General features: G+C 58.9%; 3 protein-coding genes and 1 long non-coding RNA gene across 18 annotated transcripts in view; 2 read left to right on the top strand and 2 right to left on the bottom strand.

Annotated features, from left to right (window-relative positions):
• ARAP3 (ArfGAP with RhoGAP domain, ankyrin repeat and PH domain 3) overlaps positions 1-2,963 on the top strand; it is a 27,616-nt gene extending 24,653 nt beyond the window's left edge. For 7 of the 8 annotated variants that reach the window (XM_051844309.3, XM_051844306.3, XM_051844308.3 and 4 more), the window contains 8 exons: positions 192-320; positions 401-534; positions 713-795; positions 893-928; positions 1,050-1,113; positions 1,209-1,346; positions 1,553-1,591; positions 1,971-2,963. In XM_051844309.3, the coding sequence (XP_051700269.3) occupies positions 192-320; positions 401-534; positions 713-795; positions 893-928; positions 1,050-1,113; positions 1,209-1,346; positions 1,553-1,591; positions 1,971-2,438 (1,091 nt within the window). In that variant the 3' untranslated portion in view covers positions 2,439-2,963. The remainder of the gene's footprint in view (positions 1-191; positions 321-400; positions 535-712; positions 796-892; positions 929-1,049; positions 1,114-1,208; positions 1,347-1,552; positions 1,592-1,970) is intronic. The other variant, XM_089335987.1, reaches the window with a different exon arrangement.
• The window catches only part of LOC103347901 (uncharacterized), a 10,290-nt gene extending 5,631 nt beyond the window's left edge, over positions 1-4,659 (bottom strand). The window contains exon 1 of the long non-coding RNA XR_516399.5: positions 4,391-4,659. This is a non-coding gene — a long non-coding RNA (uncharacterized LOC103347901). The remainder of the gene's footprint in view (positions 1-4,390) is intronic.
• On the top strand, positions 4,656-16,480 carry FCHSD1 (FCH and double SH3 domains 1). 6 transcript variants are annotated; one of them, XM_089335993.1, is made up of 21 exons: positions 4,917-4,947; positions 5,185-5,282; positions 5,538-5,649; positions 5,827-5,872; positions 6,265-6,332; positions 6,653-6,788; positions 6,874-7,010; positions 7,122-7,185; positions 7,870-7,998; positions 8,434-8,556; positions 8,705-8,800; positions 9,204-9,323; positions 9,696-9,800; positions 9,935-10,096; positions 11,012-11,140; positions 11,218-11,301; positions 11,468-11,585; positions 11,715-11,935; positions 12,715-12,802; positions 14,056-14,105; positions 14,242-16,480. In XM_089335993.1, exons 10-21 carry the CDS (start codon positions 8,512-8,514, stop codon positions 14,305-14,307), a joined length of 1,284 nt encoding a protein of 427 aa, XP_089192119.1. In that variant the 5' UTR covers positions 4,917-4,947; positions 5,185-5,282; positions 5,538-5,649; positions 5,827-5,872; positions 6,265-6,332; positions 6,653-6,788; positions 6,874-7,010; positions 7,122-7,185; positions 7,870-7,998; positions 8,434-8,511; the 3' UTR covers positions 14,308-16,480. The 6 variants fall into 6 exon arrangements, with proteins under 6 accessions (XP_008253369.3, XP_008253370.3, XP_089192121.1 ...); XM_008255147.5 differs by lacking the exon at positions 5,538-5,649 and having other exon boundaries at positions 4,656-4,947; XM_008255148.5 differs by lacking the exon at positions 5,538-5,649 and having other exon boundaries at positions 4,826-4,947; positions 6,647-6,788; positions 14,242-14,829.
• RELL2 (RELT like 2) lies at positions 14,731-18,881 on the bottom strand. 3 transcript variants are annotated; one of them, XM_070076243.2, is made up of 8 exons: positions 18,048-18,881; positions 17,385-17,624; positions 16,919-16,984; positions 16,761-16,827; positions 16,150-16,335; positions 15,518-15,893; positions 15,368-15,427; positions 14,731-15,148 (listed from the first exon to the last, which is right to left on the bottom strand). In XM_070076243.2, the coding sequence occupies exons 2-7, from the start codon at positions 17,566-17,568 to the stop codon at positions 15,395-15,397; spliced, it is 912 nt and encodes a 303-aa protein (XP_069932344.2). In that variant the 5' UTR covers positions 17,569-17,624; positions 18,048-18,881; the 3' UTR covers positions 14,731-15,148; positions 15,368-15,394. The 3 variants fall into 3 exon arrangements, with proteins under 3 accessions (XP_069932344.2, XP_002710185.3, XP_008253371.3); XM_002710139.6 differs by having other exon boundaries at positions 14,731-15,124; positions 18,055-18,876; XM_008255149.5 differs by having other exon boundaries at positions 18,055-18,362.
• Between the last annotated feature and the right edge of the window lie 77 nt (positions 18,882-18,958).

The following is an 18,958-nucleotide window of genomic DNA, read 5'->3' as shown; positions in this document are numbered from 1 at the left end:
CCTTCAGCCAGCTGTGGGCTCTGTGAAGGCAGGCCAGGTGTATCACCCTCACTGTGGATCCCAGCGCCAGCACAGTGCTAAAACAAACATGTGTGGCTGCATGGTTAAATGGATGAATGAATGAATGAATGAATGACTACTGGGACGTGACTCGAGGGCTATGATGATTGGTCCCCACCTTGCCCCTCCAGAGCGGCCACTGCACCCCAAGGAGAAGGTCCTGGAGCAGGCCCTACAGTGGTGCCAGCTCCCGGAGCCCTGCTCAGCCTCCCTGCTTTTGAGAAAAGTCTCCTTGGCCCGGGCCAGCTGCCTTTTCACAGGTGAGCCTCCTTCCCTGACCCAGCATGCTCCAGGCCTGCCTCCCACGCCTTTCCACCCAGCGCCACTTATCTGCACCCAGGTATCCGGCGTGAGAGTCCACGCGTGGGGCTGCTGCGGTGTCGTGAGGAGCCGCCCCGCTTGCTGGGAAGCCGCTTCCAGGAGAGGTTCTTCCTGCTACGTGGCCGCTGCCTGCTGCTGCTCAAGGAGAAAAAGGCGAGGCCCCAGGGCCAGAGAGGAGGGGCATGATGGCACCTGCCCTCTGTTCCAACCCCTGTGCTCTCACCAGCCCTGCTGCTTCTCTGACCTTGACCTTTCTGTCTCTCCATACTCCAACCTTCTCATGACTTCTTGACCTCATTAGCCACCTCACTGACTCCATTCGTGTTCTCAGAGCTCTAAACCAGAACGGGAGTGGCCTCTGGAAGGTGCCAAGGTCTACCTGGGAATCCGCAAGAAGTTAAAGCCCCCCACGCCGTGAGTGTTCCTCCCCAGGCCACACTTCCGGGCCTTCCTGCCACCATCCCTCCGTCCGGCATTTCCGGTCACTGCATCACTGGTCTTTGCCTTCCAGATGGGGCTTTACGTTGATACTGGAGAAGCTGCACCTGTGAGTATCTCTCCGCTAGGCTTCTCTGGCCCAGCCCTGCACATGAACCCCACCCCTCCCCTTCCCTCTGCCCTGACAGCCAGGACTCCTCTCCCCATCCGTCCCTCTCTGTCATCTGCAGCTACCTGTCCTGCACTGATGAGGATGAGATGTGGGATTGGGCCACCAGCATCCTTAAAGCGCAGGTGAGGGAAAGGAAAAGACTGGGGGCTGGGTCTGTGGTCTCCCTGGGACCCGTTTATACCCCTCCGTGCCTTCCAACTGCTCGTCCTCTCGCCAGCACGATGACCAGCAGCCAGTGGTCTTACGTCGCCATTCCTCCTCTGACCTTGCCCGTCAGAAGTTTGGGACTATGCCTTTGCTGCCCATCCGTGGCGATGACAGTGGAGCCACCCTCCTCTCTGCCAATCAGACCCTGGTGAGACCTCGAGGCCTGCGCCAGGCCCCGCCTTTCCTCTTGGCACGCTGCAGGAGGCAGTGCTGTGCTTGCCAGCCTGGCACCCCCTCTGCTCACGGTGCCCCTCCCCTCCAGCTCCTCTGTGGCCCCAGTCCCCACCCCACCCCCCACCAGTCCTCACTCTGTCTGTCTCTCCCTCCCCTCCTCTGCATCCCACCTGTGCTCAGCGGCGACTACACAACCGGAGGACCCTGTCCATGTTCTTTGTGAGTACTGTGCCTGCTCTGGCTGTGTGCCTGTGCCCCGTGTGTCTCTGTGTTTGCCCTGATGTAGGCCTTCAGGGCATGTAGGGGGGTAGGGGGGAAGGGCCGGGTGGAAGGGGTGAGGAAAGTGAGAGGTGGTAGGATGTGGTGAGGGGAGGAGAAAGTGGTTGCAAAATCTGAGTGCCTTTTGGAGTCAAGCCCCGGCTCTGCCACTGTGTGACCTCGGGCAGACTGCTTCACCTGCGTGCACCTCACTTCGCTCTTCTGCGGTGAGACCCACTGCATAGGGCTGTGCTGTCATTCACGCCAAGTGCTCTGCAGAGTCTGGCCCGAGGCAGGGCTCAGGAAACGTGAGTCACTAACACTGGCCCTGCTTTTCCAGCCAATGAAGTCATCGCAGGGGTCTGTGGAGGAGCAGGAGGAAGTGGAGGAGCCCGTGTACGAGGAGCCCGTGTACGAGGAGGTGGGGGCCTTCCCCGAGCTGACTGGGGACACCCTGAGCTCCTTCTCCAGCACACAGGAGTGGGCGGCCACGCCAGACACCCCCCTTACCAGCCAGAGGTCCTTTGATCAACCCCCTGCCTCCAAAGCGAACACCCTGGGCCAGGAGGAGGGGCCGCCTGAGCCCCCTCCGGGCCCCCCTTCAAAGAGCAGTCCCCAGGCCCGGGGGTCTCTGGAGGAGCAGCTGCTCCAGGAGCTCAGCAGCCTCATCCTGAGGAAGGGGGACACCACTGCGTGCCTGGGAAGCCCCCCGCCCCCCAGCCCCACTGGGCCTCCCCCACAGACACCGGGCTTCCCCACACACAGCCCGCATTCTTCCAGCCTGCCCTCCAGCCAGCCCTTCACATGACTGTAGGACGGGCAGTCTGAGGGTGGCTGCCCGGAAGGCCCACACCGTCACCATGGCAGGCACTGTGGGGAGCCTCCTCAACCCTGTCTGGGAAGATTCCAGAACAAGGTGTGGTGTTGGGCAAGGGCGCTGGACCGGGGGCTCTGGAGGCTGTGCGTCCCTGGGCAAGTCACGGCCCACTCTGGGCCTTAGCTCGTGTTTGTGTATCACGAAGTCACAAATCAGGAGAGCAATGGACATCAAACTGTCTTTCTCAGAGCCTCATTAAGCCTCACTCACATACTCTCCCTCAGTAAGGGCAGCTCCTGCTTTATATACTTGATATGTAGGGGTTCTACTACATTAAAGAAAAAAAAAAGGTTTAGAAGCCAGAGGCCTGGATGAAGTCCAGGGCTATCCTACCCTACTTCCTACGTTATAGGACTTTGCTGAAGTCCTGGCATGGGAGATTGATTGGGGTTGGGAGCTGGGGCAAAGGGGAGCCAAAAAAGGAAGTGTCACTATTAATAAACCTTGGAACCAAAAGGCTACGGTTGTTTTGTTCATTCACTCAACACCAGATGGTTGCCAGGGGTTCCTGCTCTTAGGGATCCTCCACTGTAGAGGGGAAACAGAAACAGATGGACGATGAGCTTGTGCTGCAATGAAACTTAACCAAAGCAGGGCTGGCATTGTGGCGTAGTGAGTGAAGCTACAGCCTCCAATCCTCTTCGTGACCCAGCTGCTCCACTTCTAGTCCAGCTCCCTGCTAATGGCCTGGGAAAAACAGCAGCACATGGCCTGAGTGGGCTTCTGCTACCCTTGTGGGAGACCTGAATGAAGCTCGTGGCTCCTGGCTTCAACCTGGCCTAGCCCTGGCTGTTGTGGTCATCTGGGGAGTGACCCAGCAGATCAAAGATTTCTCTCTCTCTCCCTCTCGCTCTGTAACTCTTTCAAATAAATAAATATTAAACAACAACAAACAACAAAAACTCGAAAGCAGTGGGCTTGAGAAGGAGTTCCATAAAGGTTCTGCAGTGAAGAGAGACTTGCCTGCTGGGGGGTCAGCAAGGAGGCCGGAGCAGCTGGAGCCCAGGCCGAGAGTGGAGAGTGCACGTGAAATGGGAGAGAGCAGCAGGGCCTGGTCATGCACAGCCTTGTAGGTCAAGGATTCGATTTGAATTTCAGGCCTTCAGGATTTTGCCTTTTTTCATGATTGATTTATTTGAAATGTAGAGTTTCAGAGAGAGCGAGAGACAGCTTCCATCTGCTGGTTCACTCCCCAAATGGCCATAACACCTGGAGGTGGGCCAGACCTAAGCCAGGGTGCAGGGGCCCAAGCACTTGGACCATCTTTCACTGCTTTCCCAGGTGCATCAGCTGGGAGCTGCATTGGAAGTGGAGCAGCCAGGAATTGAACCAGCATCCAGATGGGATGTCAGTGCTGACCTGCTACGTGACAGCACTGGCCCCTTTGGATTTTATTTGGAAGCAACTGAGTTTTAAGTGAGAAAATGCGATCCTATTTCACTTTTTGAAAAAATGATCACCTTGGCTGCTGTGTGCACAGTGGGGTGTGTGTGTGGCGGGGGGGGGGGGGGGCCGAATGTAGGGAGATCAGCCAGCAGATCAGAAGACCAATGCTGAAACATGGTAGGCTTGGAAACTCTGGAGTGGGCAATAGATTTAGAAAACAACCTATGTGACTCGTTGATGCAGGGAAAGTGGGAGTAGGAGGGGGGGCACAGTAACTCGGTTCTGACTTTCCTAAATGGAAGGGGTTGCTTTTGAGCCGCGTGGCGCTGTGGGAACAGGGGTGCCGAGCTTAGGTGAGGGAGGGGATCTCCAGCAAGGCTGCCAGGCCTAACGGTGCAGAACTGAAGGGAAGATCCTAAAGGTGACAGGGCCCTAAGGCCTCACGTGCAGGTCCCCGCTCACGCCCACTCGCGGGCATCGCATAGCTTCCAGTGTACCTGTTTTTCCCTCTGGGCCTGGCTCCTTCCTGGCTCTGAGAGTCTTGCTCACGCTGGCTTTTCCAGTCGAGCGGGAATCGGGAAAAGGTCTGGGACCAGCCCTGCCTTCCTCCGTCGTCAGATGCATCTTCGCTCAGGTGTGCAGTGACTCAGTTTCGCTGGCCACATATGGAGTCCTCACCCTGGACGCAAGGGACTGGTGTTTGCATATGTAAATGAACGATTAGAAATAATTACAGGCTGAATCAGTGCCTATACTAGAAATAGAACCCAGGCGTCTTGACTCAGAAGCCCGAGGTTCTCACCGCCCAGCGGACGCAGCGTCCGCCCCGCGGCCGGGACCCTTCCGGGGTATTCGCAGCCGTCGCCGGGGTTCAGTTCCTCTGCGGCCCCCGGAGCTTCCGCGGCCGGCGCAGCAGGACACGGCGTGGGCGGGGCGAAGGCGGAGTCGGGCCCGTCCGGGGCGGGGCTGGGCAGTGGGCGGGGCTTCCTCGAGTTCCGGAGTCGAGTCGCTGGCCGCCTTGGCTGGAGCGAAGATGCAGCCGCCGCCCCGAAAAGTGAGCCTGGCCCCGGAATGGGGACTGCTGGCGGGCTGTGGGGTGGGTGGTGCGAAGGGAGCCTGGCGGGCCCTGGAGCCGGGCTGCGAGGCGGAGTGGGAAGGGGTCGGAACCCAACCCAGGAGTAACCGAGGAAACAGCTCAGCTCCTGCTGGGCCCCGCCCCCTCACCGCTCCCTACGCCGAGTGTTTTTCACGTCTCCACACCGGGGTCTTCGTCCTCCGCTTAACCCCGCAGGTGAAGCCGGCCCAGGAGGTGAAGCTTCGCTTTCTGGAACAGCTGAGCATCCTCCAGAGCCGGCAGCAGAGGGAGGCGGACCTGCTGGAGGACATCAGGTAGCTTCTGGCCCCGTGGTGTACCCACCCCCATCCTGGCCGCTTCTCCCATAACATACATCTGCTGGGGTGGGAGGACAGGGGCGGGAATTCCACCCTCCCTGTTCGCGGCCCTGGCCTTAGTCCTGCCTCTGCGAGTCCCGCTCCACCTCCCCCCACCCCACCCCCACATAAACACACAGGGACCCTCTCTTAAACCCCTGACTCCACAGCCCTGCAGTCAAACTTAGGGCAGCATCCCTCTCCCCCTCCCAGACCTGTTGGAAGGCTGGCGACCCTGTGCCCAGGCCCCATCAGCCCTCAGCTGCAAGCCCACAAATGGCCCTCCAGGGGTAGGGAGGCTCCAGCTGGGGCTCTGAGCCGTGAGGTGAGGCTGACCCGTGTTGCTGCTGCCTGAGGTGATCTCAAGGACTCCGTCTTCAGCCCCGTTCCCTCTGGGTGAAATCACACTCTGGGCCTGGCTCCCTCTTCCCCCTGCCCAGGTGGAGGAAAGGATGGAGAAGGGGGCCACACAGTAACCCCACCCCCACCCCAATCTCCACAGATCCTACAGCAAGCAGCGGGCAGCCATTGAACGAGAGTATGGGCAGGTATGGGACGCCTTCCTCTGGACCTCCCCTCTTGTAGCCCCCTTTACAGCCCCAGCAGTGTCTTTCCACATATACGCCCATAGCGGTCGAGAGCAAATGCCTACAGTCAGGCAGCCTTGGGTCAGATTCCTCTTGTTCTACCTAGCTGGATGTCCTTGGACAAGTTACTTAACCTTTCTTGGCCTCAGTTTCTTTCTCTGTAAAATGGGAATAATCGTTGTACCTTCATGTCGAGTTGTTGTAAGGACTAAGTTAGTTGGTGAATGTAAGGCATTCAGCAAAGCACGTGGTGCATGATGGACATCTGGTGAGTGGTACTATCACGCTCTGATCCCATATTCTTCCACTGGGGTGAGTAAAGGGAACAGGGTGTCCGTTGGCTCTCTCTCCAGGCACTCCAGAAACTGGCTGGGCCATTCCTGAAGAGGGAAGGGCACCGGAGCGGGGAGACAGACAGCAGGTGGGTCCCATGCAGAATGTGATGGGGAGCTCGGTCCCAGGGCCCTGTGGGGATGGAGGCCTGGGGAGCGGGGGAGCACGAGAGCTGCAGGTGGAGCTGACACAGCAGCAGGAGAGGAGCTGACCGCGCAAGGACACCGTGGGTGGGGGTGGAGGGCATGAGTGATCCTTGTGGCTGAGCTAATGGGCAGATCGATAGATGGGCTCCCAGACGAGGGGGAGGGGAAGGCTCGCTGTCTCCCATGGTGTTGGAGGGGGGTGGGCTCACGAAGCGGTGGAGTGCTCTCCTCCTCAACACAGACCTTCTCTGGGGAGGGGCAGGACAGTGTTCGGTGCCTGGCGTTGCCTGCTCGATGCCACCGTGGCTGGGGGTCAAACCCGGCTCCAGGCGGCCGACCGATACCGTGACCTAGCAGGGGGCGCAGGGCGGAGTGCCAAGGAGCAGGTGCTTAGGAAGGTATGGCTCAGTGGGTGGGGTGAGGAAGAGCTGGCTTGGGGCTGGAGGTGGTGGGGTTCAGGACGTTGTGTGTCCCTGCTGCTAGGGAACAGAGACCCTCCAGAGGGCACAGGCGGAGGTGCTGCAGTCTGTCCGGGAGCTGAGCCGAAGTCGGAAGCTGTATGGGCAGCGGGAGCGTGTGTGGGCCTTGGCACAGGAGAAGGCAGCTGATGTCCAGGCCAGGTGGGCTCCAGGGGAGTCAGGAAGCCCCCAGTGGGGAAATGTGGACGAGTGGGGGTGGAGCCGAGGCACCAAGGCTGGGCTCCGTCTAGCTTGTTTCCCTTGCCCACATAGGCTGAACCGAAGTGACCACGGCATCTTTCACTCTCGGACCAGTCTCCAGAAACTCAGTACCAAGGTTCGGCAGTGAGGGCGTGCGTGGCGGCAGGGAAGAGGTGGGGCGAGCAGTCCGGTGGTTTGGGAGAAGTAGATTGAATCCAGGCTGCCCTCCTTCCTAGGTGGGTGACCTTGGTCAACTTAATGACCTCTGAGCCTCATTTTTTCATCTGTAAGGTGGAAATAATAACTTCCCTTTTCATTCCTTTAATATTCATCTGTTGAGGGCCTGTATGTGCTAGGCAGTGTTCTGAAGACTGGTTGAATCAGCACAGAACACTTCTCATGCAGTTCTTGCCCTCACCATCTAGCTAAGGGACACAGCGAGTAAATACACAAATAATCAGATTAGGAGGAAAATAAAATCAGGTGCCATGATGAAGGGTGACAGAGGGGTGTGAGTTAGAGGGAAGAGTGCATTGCCTTTGAGGTGGGAGTAACGTTGTAGGCTCGGTGTGGCCTACAGGCACTTGAAAGGAGGTCAGGAGGATGCAGGGGTCAGCTCGCGTTGGACCTGGGAGACCACAGCAGGGAACAGTTGGCATTTTATTTCGGATGTGCACAGAAGCCACTAGAGGGTTCTGAGCAGGAGTTGTGAAATTGGGAAGCCAGCCGTCAATAATATGCAAATCCACTTTGGGTCTGGGCTCTGGGAAGGACCCTGGGCATCCATGGCTTCTTGTTGACACCTGTTTCCCCCTGCTAGCTGTCTGCCCAGTCGGCCCAGTATTCCCAGCAGCTGAGAGCAGCCCGCAATGAGTACCTGCTCAACTTGGTGGCCACCAATGCCCACCTTGACCACTACTACCGAGAGGAACTGCCAGCCCTGCTCAAGGCCAGTCCTAACCCAGAGTCCCCCTGCCCCTCAGCGGGGAGGGAGGGATGGGCCTGTCTTGCTTCCCACTCCCTGTGAGGTCGACAGGTGCTGGGGACCTAGCCTGCCTCTGTGAGTAGAAGCTACACTCTTGGGTTCTGAATCTGCGTCCAGCTGGCTGCATGACCCTGTCTGGGACACTACCCCTCTGAATCCCATCGGGGAATATCTTGGTTCTGCCGACCTTAGAGCACTGATGGGGCTCAAAGGGTGTGAGGGTGTGTTTTGAACTGTTAAGCCATGTGTGCACAAGGGCCTGTTATTAGAAGCAGTAATAATGCCTGGTTCTTGCCTCCTTCTCATACCTCATGCCCATCCCCCACCCACACCTGGACAGACAGGCTGCTCTCGAGGCCTGAGGGGAGGCTGGTGTCAGTATCTCTGGGTTGTCTGCAGGCCCTGGTCAGCGAGCTGTCGGAGCACTTGCGGGACCCCCTGACCTGTTTGAGCCGCACCGAACTGGAAGCTGCAGAGATGGTCCTGGAGCAAGCGCGCCATGGGGGGCAGGCAGCCAGCCAGGTGAGGGCTGGGACCCGTCAGAGCGCCCCCCAGAGATTCCCCCCAACTACGCATCTGCTTCTGTCCTCTTTCTTCTGAGACGAGACGTGCTAGGGACAGGGCCAGAAAGGAAGTGAATAATGAGTGACTGGCTTTTCCCACCTGGCAGGTAAACTGGGAGCAGGATCTGAAGGTGTTTCTTCAGGAACCTGGGGTGTTTGCCCCCACCCCCGCTCAGCAGTTTCAGCCAGCAGGCACTGATCAGGTGAGACCGCGCGCTGCTCTTGGAACCAGGCCCAGTGTAAACAGGACTGTGGTTTTGGCCTCCTGCCCCATTATCTTTGTCATGGTATTAACTGGGTGACTGTTGGACCTCAGGGAGGGGGTTTCGGAGCTCTGGTCCGCCTCCTTCCTACCAGAATACATAAAACACACCTCAGTCCACTTTTTAGCCACCCAGTGCTTTGCCCTCTTCAGCCCACCCATGGCCCTTCAACCCCATCCCATTGCTGGGAGACATCTGGCCACACAATGTATACCTCTGTTACAGAAGGGGCAGTGCCCCCGCCTCTCTGTCCTTGTCTTTGGGAGGCAAGGCAGGTGGAAAAGAGGGAACTGGAGAGAAGGAACTACCTCGGGTCCCTCTCACAGCACCTCTGCGCCTGCAGGTGTGTGTCCTGGAGGGGGAAGCAGGAGAGGTGGCTGGGGAGAGCAGCTTGGAGAAGGAGATTCAGCGCTGGACCAGCAGGGCTGCCCGTGATTACAAGATCCAGAACCATGGGCGTCGGGTGAGGTGGGGGTGCAGGTGTTGTGGATGGGAAGGAGGGCTGAGAGGCGGGGATCCTGGAGTTACTGAGGGTGTCGCAGGGCTGCCGACAGGAGGGGAAGAGAGGCCTTTTAAGACAAGAGTATGACACAGTGGTTAAGAGCACCTGGATTCACCTCCTCTTCTGTCTCTCCTGAGTTCTGTAACACAGGTGAGGGAGTGACTTAACCTCTCTGGACTTCAGTTTCCTCATCGCTAAAGTAGTGCCAATAATAGCAGCCCTCTAGAGTCGAAGTGACGTAGTGCATGTGATGCAACCAGCAGAGGACCAGGCTGGAAGTAAGTTATGCCCACCCGGTCTCCACCCACCCCTATCCTGTGCCTTCTCCACCAGGTGCTGCAGCGACTGGAGCAGAGGCGGCAGCAGGCTCCGGAGCGGGAGGCTCCGGGCATGGAACAGCGGCTACAGGAAGTGAGGGAGAGCATCCGGAGGGCACAGGTGAGGCAGCAGCCTGGGGTTGGAGCCACTGAGATCCTATACGCTCAGGTTGCCTTCCCTCCTTTATCTGACCAGGGTAGCGGGGGTGGACACACTTGGCCAGGTTCCACTGACGCCCCTCCTCTCTATGCCAGGTGAGCCAGGTGAAGGGGGCTGCCCGGCTGGCCCTGCTGCAGGGAGCTGGCTTGGACGTGCAGCGCTGGCTGAAGCCAGCCATGACCCAGGCCCAGGAAGAGGTGGAGCAGGAACGACGGCTTAGTGAGGCTCGGCTGTCCCAGAGGGACTTGTCCCCAACGGTGAGCTACTTGCCCACTCTACCCTTTACATTCAGGAGGGTAAAACTCCCCAGTGGAAGCCAGGCCCTAGAAAATGGGAGTTGTAGGGTGGGTGCTCGTCACAGTGATTAAGACAGTGCTTGGAATGGCTGTATCTCATAGTAGAGTGCCTGGGTTTGAATTCGGGCTCTGCTTCTGATCCAGCTTCCTGCTAATTCACACCCTGGGAAGCAGCAGGTGATGGTTCAAGTGCTTGGATCCCTGCCACCCACATGGGAGACTTTTATTGAGTTTCAGTTCCTGGATTCGGCCTGGCTGGATCCCAGCTGTTGTGGGCATTTGGAGAGTGAACCAGTAGATGGGAGGTCTCTGTGTCTAAGAAAATAGTAATACAATGGGAATCACAGTAGTACCTAATTCAAAGGGTTGTTGTGAGGCTTTAGTGAAATCATTCATGCATAATTCATTGCACAGTTTCTGGCACTAGAGGGCCCTCCATGAACTTCTGCTATGAGTGTAGTATGGATGTTAAGAACTAAGGTCCTGGGAGTGTTGCCATTGTACTTACTAGCTGTGTGACTTTGGCAAGTGACTTAAACCATCAGAGCCTCAATTTTCTTAACAACAAAATGAGGTAGTAGATGTGCAAAATGTCACTGAATTACCACGAAGATTAAATGAGCAGACCAAAGATCCTCAGCACTGTGCCCAGCGCGCAGTAAGTGCCCAGGTACTAGGGCTCTGCTGTTAGTGTGAGCATTGTCCTGCTCTGCAGGGGTTTGGGTTGTGACACACGTGGCGACTGCATGGGCGGTGCCACCCTGGAGGTGCAACCATGGTGTCTTCTAGGCATGGGATGGAGGAGCCGGGGATCTATCCCATCCTTGAGGGGGGACTCAGGGATGACCATGATGTCTGATTTCTGCTCCTCTGCAGGCTGAGGACGCTGAGCTTTCCGACTTTGATGAATGCGAGGAGACGGGGGAGCTCTTTGAGGAGCCTGCCCCGCCAGCCCTGGCCACCAGGCCCCTCCCCTGCCCTGCACACGTGGTGTTTGGCTATCAGGTGTGAATGGGGGTGGGGCTCTCAGCCAGGTAAGGGCTGGGACAGGCAAATCCTGACTCCTTGCTTGTGGGGCCCAGGCAGGGCGTGAGGATGAGCTGACCATCACGGAGGGTGAGTGGCTGGAGGTCATAGAGGAGGGAGATGCTGACGAATGGGTCAAGGTGAGTATGGGACCCTAGGTTCTGAGCCGGGATGGAGGGCAGTGGGAGGGACTTCTTGGTGGCCCCCGAAGACCCAGCCAGGCCAAGCTAGAGGCCTAAGTGGAGCAGAGCTGGGGCCATGGCCTGCTGAGGTCAGTCTGCTGTCTGTTCCATTGCTGGTGAGCAGGCTCGGAACCAGCACGGCCAGGTAGGCTTTGTCCCCGAGCGGTATCTCAACTTCCCGGACCTCTCCCTTCCTGAGAGCGGCTGTGACAGCGACAATCCCTCGGGGGCAGAGCCCACCGGTAAGAAAGGGGAATTTGGGGTCGGGATGTGAGTTTGGAGAAGAGTTACTGGGGGACGCTGGCCCTGGGTGTCACATCCTGGGGCACCACCACCTGCTCTCTCTCACCATCTCTCTTTCACTTCCACAGCATTTCTGGCCTGTGCCCTGTACAGCTACACTGGACAGAGCGCAGAGGAGCTGAGCTTCCCCGAAGGGGCCCTCATCCGCCTGCTGCCCCGGGCCCAGGATGGAGTGGACGATGGTTTCTGGAGGGGAGAATTTGGAGGCCGTGTGGGGGTCTTTCCCTCTCTGCTGGTGGAGGAGCTGCTTGGCCCTCCAGGGTCAACTGAACTCTCCGAGCCTGAGCAGGTGAGGCTCTGCTCTCCCTGGATTCCCAGGCTTCTCAGGTTGACCCTCCCTCTACAGTAAGGCCCTGTTTTCATCTTGATGCCCCCCTCCTCCCCAGGTTTACATCCTGTAGTAGCTTGGGCCTCCCCATTTCCTTTGGCTGAGCAGAGAACAGGAAACCCAGATGGCCATAGGAGTTTGGAGGTCCTATTTTAGTTCTGGATAGATCTGAGTTCAAGTTTCTATTGCATTCCCTTGGGTAAGGATTTGAGCTGTTTGAGCTGCTTCCTCTGTGTGTAAAATGAGGAATAGATACATCTTTCCATAGGCTCACTACCATGATTACAGCAGACGAGGTAAGGCCCTTAGCCTGGTAGCACACGGGAGGTGCCTTCAGGTATGATGCTGTTGTTATTATAGTAAAGGAGGAAGAGAATAGGAGTGGGATTCGGGGGACCAGGCTCTAGCCAGTGCTCTAGCACTATTGGGCTCTGTGATCTCAGATGGCTTACCCTCAGTGTCACTTTTAACATAGGTGTTGTAAAAACGCCTGCCGCATGGAGTGGCGGTGAGGACTGTGTGCTTTAGTGCAAGGGAAGAGCTAGCAGAACACCTGAGACAGTAATAAGTGTTCAGTACCTCTGAGTAGTTGCAATGTGTATCCCTACCTGAAAACAAACATCTGGCCACTTCCTGTTTCGGGCAGTGATGAGACAGGCATTGAAGGTGGTATGAGAGGAAAGCTGGTGAAGCCTTCCCACGTGCCAGGCGTAACTCTCTGCCCACTCCCACCCTGCCAGACGCTGCCATCCCCTTCACCTCCTAGTTTCTCCCCTCCTGCACCTGCCTCGGCCTTGGACGGCCCCACCGCACCTGTCCTGCCTAGAGGTGAGTGGACTTGGGGGCCCTGGGAAGGTAAGAGATAGGGAAGGGAAAGGAGTCTCGGCCTCCTAGGCCATGCTGTGCCCTGTGTGTGCTGTCAGGCACCTGGCAGTGAGGGCCACTGCAGCTGGAGGGGAGAGGCACTTGGCCTTCAGAGCCTGGCTGACTCATTCAGGCCTTACTCTGTCACTTCCTACTCTGTCACTTCAGGTGGGTGTTTGACCTATCTGGGTCTTGGTTTATGCCTTTTATTAAGTGAGGAGAGAGGTACCACCTCGTGGAATTGTGAGAGCTTACGACGACGTGTGTAGGGGTCACAGCATCGTGCCTGGCATGGAGTGAGCATGCAGATAGCAGCTGTTTCTTCGTGGTTATTATTTTAAAAATCTGACCAGCTTCTTTCACTCTGCTCTCCCAGGAGGCACCCTTTGCTCTTCGTGTCCTTAAGCCCTACGAATACTTAGCTTTGGGTCATCATTTTCCCTCCTGGAATGTCCACCTTTTCTTTTCTTTCTCTCTCTTTCTTTCTTTCTTTTTTTTTGACAGGCAGAGTTAGACAGTGAGAGACAGAGAGAAAGGTCTTCCTTTCCATTGGTTCACCCCTCAAATGGCCGCTACGGCCGGTGTGCTGCGGCTGGCGCGCTGCACCAATCCGAAGCCAGGGGCCAGGTGCTTCTCCTGGTCTCCCATGCGGGTGCAGGGCCCAAGCACTTGGGCCATCCTCCACTGCCCTCCCGGGCCACAGCAGAGAGCTGGACTGTAAGAGGAGCAACTGGGACAGAATCCAGCGCCCCAACCGGGACTAGAACCCTGGGTGCTGGTGCTGTAGGCAGAGGATTAGCCTATTGAGCCACAGCGCCAGCCTCCACCTTTTCTTAAATCCTTCTTGCATGTCCACCTTCTCCAGTCTCCGTCCCTGACCCATCAGGGGTCGCCACCATCTCCAGTACTCCTAGGTCACTTTGAAGGACTCAGCTCTTAGTCACTCACTGTGTTAGTTCTTGATAGCCATTGGGTTGGGGGCGCTGTCTATCCCACCTCCCTTTCTTTGGTACCTCCATCAGAGCTGATTATACAGCTGCTGCCCAATGATTGTTGAAGATGGATGCGTGGATGAATGGATGAATTTTATGGCTCAGACTCGTGACTGTCGGTTCATCAAATATTTATCCTGTGCCACTGTTCTGAGTGCTGAACATACAGCACTGAACAAAACAAAAGTCTGAAGACTGACTTGTCGTTCTTGTTTCCACACAAAGCCCTGGACTGCCCTGGACCCCTGGACATGACGGCACCTCGACTCAGGCCGGTGAGGGTCCTTGCCTTGGAGGAGGCTGTGTGTGGAGTGGTCATTGCGGCTGGTCCTGTTTTGTCTGCAGGGCCGAGGGGATGGGCAGGGATAGCCCCAAGGGCGGACTCTGGAGCATTATCTGTGTTTCCTACAGATGCGTCCACCGCCTCCCCCGCCGGCTAAAGCCCCAGATCCTGGCCACCCAGATCCCCTCACCTGAAGGCCCGGGGAGTCACTGCCCACAGTGACGCCATTGCCCCGTCTCCATGCTGTCAGAGACCACCCCCTCGATGATCCGGAACAACACAGCCCAAAGCTGGAATCTCCCCCACGTCTACTCTCACCTGTAGGGGTAGAAACTTCCCCTTTCCCCATTTGGGGGCAGAACCCCCAGTTTCCCCTCTTGTCCTCCCGACATCGCTCAGGCTGGAGCTACTCCTTTCTCTTCTTCCGCCACCTGTCTTAGGTGGTGAACTAGCCTGGGATCTCTGAGGCTGGAGCCCATGCCCCAAGGTCCGGAGTGACTGTGGCCCTTCTCTTTCCACCCTGGCTCCATGAGCCACCCCATCCTGGCTACCGGAGATGCTGGGGTGGGGCTGGGAGGGGAGCAGGCCTTGGGAATCAGAAGGAGCTGGAGCCAGTATGCAAAGCAGCTGTGATGGTCTGAGCGGATTTATTGACAGTGAATAAAGGGCACGAAGGCCAAGGCAGGACCTGAGCCTGTTGTGCCAAGAGGGCAAGGGACCTACGGTGCTATTGCTTTAGGGGCCCACCAAGGGCAGGGGCCCGCTCCCAGCTGCCACGCTCTAGCATGTGGAGCGAGGTGTTGGGCAAGGAGGGCCAGGCGGCCTGTTGGCCAGGGAAGGGGAAGGAGACCGAGGGGCTGGGGATGGGTGAGACTTCTCCTGAGGTCCCCCAGCCTGACGCTGTGCCATTCCAGGTGGAAGCAGAGCTCGTCCTTCAGCTCGGGGGCAGTGCTGTCCAGTGGAGGGGAGGGCCTTCACGCCCGCCTGCCCCCGGCCCTGCCAGCTGGTGGTCTGTCAGAGTGATGAAAAATGGGGCTTGGGGGAGAGAGAAAGGGTAACAGTGCTGCTCCTGTTTGGTCTGGGTCCCAGCTTATCCCCAGGAGCTTCAGGACCTTCCCTGTTCCCTGGAGCATGTGCCCACTCCCACCTCCAAAGCAAGGGATGTGTGGTAGAGGCTAAGCGTGCCAGTCACCCTGACGGTTCAGGGGACTGAGGGGCCTGAATGTTTTAATTGGGGTAGGACAATGCCATTACCTGATCTGGGGCTCAGGCAGACTCGCGTCACACACCCCCTGTTCCACGTGGCAGAGACACCTGAGCCAAGAGGAGGGGTCACTTCAGTGCCCCCCAGGAAAGGAGGCGATCAGAGCTGAGCCTGCTGCTGCCTTGGCCATGTGTTCATACCTGGTAATCTGAGGTGTCTGGCTTGCTTGGCTGTCCATTTGCCTCTTGCCTGGGCAGTCCTGGGCTTGGTCCCCTCCCTCTGGCCCCTAGTGTCAGCTCTGCAGAGGCTCCAGGGTTCCCCTCCAGTGTACAAGGGACTCGGTTGCTGTCCCTAAGTCCTCCATTCTGCACTGGGGGACTGGCTAGGGCCTGCGGCTGTGGTGCCTCGGCGGGCAGCCTCTCTGTGGCAGGCATCCCTGCCCTGGGCTGCCCTCCTCCAGACCCCTGGCCACCTCCTGGGTCCTGCCCCCCACCAGAGCCCCAGCTTCTGTCTGTAGGGGAGCCATCGCGATGCTCATGTGACCCATAGCGCTTCTCAATGTGTGTCACCCGGAACCTAGAGGTGGGGAGACAGAAGAGGAGCTCAGTGCCACAACCCCGAGTGCTGGGCCCTCCCCTCTGACTGGGGACATCTGGGTTTCATGGCCACTTCCCTCTGGCCTAGGGCAGAGCAGGCCTTGTCGGATGGTGGGCCTGAGTCCTGCCGGAGCTCCCAGTCCTGGAGGAAAGAGCTGGGGCCCACCTTTGGGGTCTGGTGTCTGATCATCGGGGCCCCACCTCAGGCCCTGTTTCCCGGGGCGCTCTAGCCCTACCTGCCCACAGAGAACACGGTGGTCTCCCCAGGCCGGGGCCGGCTTTTCCCTTCCTTGGAGCGTCCCTGCCGGACAAGCGGGGGCCTCTTGTTGCGGCTGCAGTGGATGCAAGGGGCCGCAGAGCCCAGGTGCACTGTGTGATGATGGGAAGGGGCTCCGTCTTGCAGGCTGGAAGTGGCGTCCACACTGGACAGTAGGGAAGAGCAGAGCAGGAATGTTGTCTCCGTTTCCCTGTCTATCCCATTTCCTACTGTCTTCAGCACATCCCCGAGGCCCCTAGAACCCAACGTGTTCCTTGTCTGTATCTAATAAACTCGATATGGACATGTGAGTGGCTTTGTGTTTTTCCTCCCAGGGCTGTTCACTGAAAAAGAGGACAGAGCTTAACTCAAAAGATTAGCACTAGAGATGAATCTTGGGCTCGGCACCCTCTAGATGGGAGATATGGTTTGATGGACTTGGATTCCTATGAAACTTCACACTGTACGTTAGCCAGCCTCGCCCTTCCCCCCACCCCACGCACAGACATGCAGGACACTGAGGGGCTGTGCTGGCATGGACGGTGCTCCCCAAGGCAAGCTAAGTCACGGTGGCCCTTGTTCTCAGCTCACCTGGAGAGCTGCACTGTCCCTTCTCCCTCACTGTCCCCCAGCATCTCCTTCAGGGCCTCAGCGTTGGCTGAGGGGAGAAGGAAGAGAGGGATTCGGTGGAGGTGGAGGTCGGTGCAGGAGAAAGCTGGAGGGCGGGGGCAAGGGGCCCCCTTACTCACCTTCATTTTGGATGATGCAGCGAACAATCCTCTCTACCGTGTCCTCATTCACGTCATCATCCTCAGCTGAAGGGTGAAAGAGGTTGGCAAGGAAGTGGGAAATGAGTCAGCTGGGTGGGGGGGGCGACCCGGTGGCCCTGTGGCTTACTGCTGAAGACATACCCCTTCTGCTGTTTGCCATTGTGCTAGATTTTAGCATCTCAGGGGCCAGGGAAGATGGGGAAGTTGATGGGAGCGGGACCCTACTAACAGTGGACCCCTCTCGCCCGGGTAGCCTCCTCTCGCCTTGCTTTTCAGGGTGGTGACCCTCACTTGCTGGCTCAAGAATGGATCCCTAGGCATTGTGTAGACTTGGTCAGGTTTTGGCCTGGATCTGTTGGCCGGGGAGGCAGAAACAGGGGTGAGGAGAGGGCTAGGGGAGAAGGGTGACTGAGCCGGGGCTCCAGGCTCCTCACTGCTCACTCACGGGGCTGGAGCTGGGCGTCGTCTGGCTCGGAGCCCCTGGACGTGCGGCAGCGATAGCCCTTCTTCTTGAGCACGTGGCAGATCATGAAGCCCACAAGGCCCATGAGAAAGAAAACCAGCACAAGCAGGAAGAGCATGTACAGCCCATGTTGGGGCGGCTCCAGGTCAGGCTGTGGTTCCGACATGAGGCCCTGGGGGGCGAGCGCGGGCCAGGGCGCCTCCTGGGTTTAGGGGGCTGCCGCTGGAGAGTGGGGAGAGGTAGGCATGCCATTTTCAGGATCCGAAACAGGCATGCCCCAGCGGACCCTCCGGTCCCACCACCCGGCTACCCAACCAGGGAGCTGTCCCGGCCAGCAGTGCTGGTCTGCCAAGACCGCCCGTGGCAGGAGGCCCGACGGCGGCTGGGCAAGCCCTCTTCCACGACCCTGGTCCCAGACCGTTCCCCTTCCCAGCTCGTCCCGCGCTCCCGTCCCTGCCAAGGACACTGCAGCGCCAGACGGGACAGCATTCTCCAGGCGGCGGGCGCTCGGATCGCGCCTGAGTCAGCGTCCGCACCTCCCTCCGCGCCGGCCTGAGCCAGGCCTCTGCAGCCCCCTCCCCTCCCTGTACTCCCGGACCCCTCCCTTCCCTTCTCGGTTCCTCCCACCCTGGCCACCTGGCCCACCCGGTACCGGTGGTTTGGTTCTGGTTCCGACTCCGGCTCGGGTTCCGGCTCCAGGGGCGTTCTGGTACGGCTCAAGGCCCCCGACGCCCTCCCGGCGCTCATCCCTTGGTTCCTCCCCCTCCCCCCTTCGCCGCCTCACCGGCTCCCGGCTGTGGCTGCGGATACCGGGGCCGCGGCAGGCGGGGGGAGGGAAGGATGGCGCGGGCTGCGGGCTGCTTGGCCGCGGCGGCAGGCTCTGGACAACTCCGGCCCTGGGGAAGCGAGGCGATTGGGGAGCCCCCCGCAGCCGCCCTGGGTTCCCAAATGCAGTTCCCCGTTGCCGGCCCGGGATCAAGGGGCGGAGCGCAGGTGTGCGGGGCTCAGAGCGTGAGCTCGGCGCGCGTGTGAGCGCAAGTGGGATGCGCGCGTGACTGCGCTGGGCCCCCCCGGGGGGAATGTGCGGCGCCGAGTCTGGGTCCAGGTAGGGGACAGGAGGTTCGGCGGGGGTGCTCTTCTCTTGGTCTATCCCGCACGCCTGGCGCAGCTCCTGCCCTCAGATGCCCTGGCTGAGAGGATGGCCGGGATCTTCCCAGGGAGCTGGGGGAAGCTGGCTTTCTGCCCCTGAGAGGGGCGGCGTGCCCGGATCTTCAGCGCTTCCTAGAGCGGTGACTACTGCCTGCCCTGGGTTTGGGACAAGTGGCGGGACGGAATGGCCTGGCTTCCCGAGGATCTGGCCTCCGCCCGCAAGGCAATGTTCCTGGCATCCTAGGACGGATGCTACCCGTCCCCCGCCCAAGCCAGGATGCTAAAGCCCCAGAACCTAATAGGACACAGCCAGGCGAGTGGCCCAACTCCCGCAAGGGGCGTGGCCTGGGCGGGCGGGGCGGGGCGGAGCGGGCCCGCCCCCGTTCCGCAGGGGCAGGCTGCGTGCT

This window comes from Oryctolagus cuniculus, chromosome 6 (genome assembly GCF_051225735.1).
Source record: "Oryctolagus cuniculus isolate XC-2025 breed Fujian yellow rabbit chromosome 6, ASM5122573v1, whole genome shotgun sequence".
In the NCBI taxonomy this organism is placed as follows: domain Eukaryota; kingdom Metazoa; phylum Chordata; class Mammalia; order Lagomorpha; family Leporidae; genus Oryctolagus; species Oryctolagus cuniculus.
This window is presented reverse-complemented; position numbering and strand designations above follow the sequence as displayed.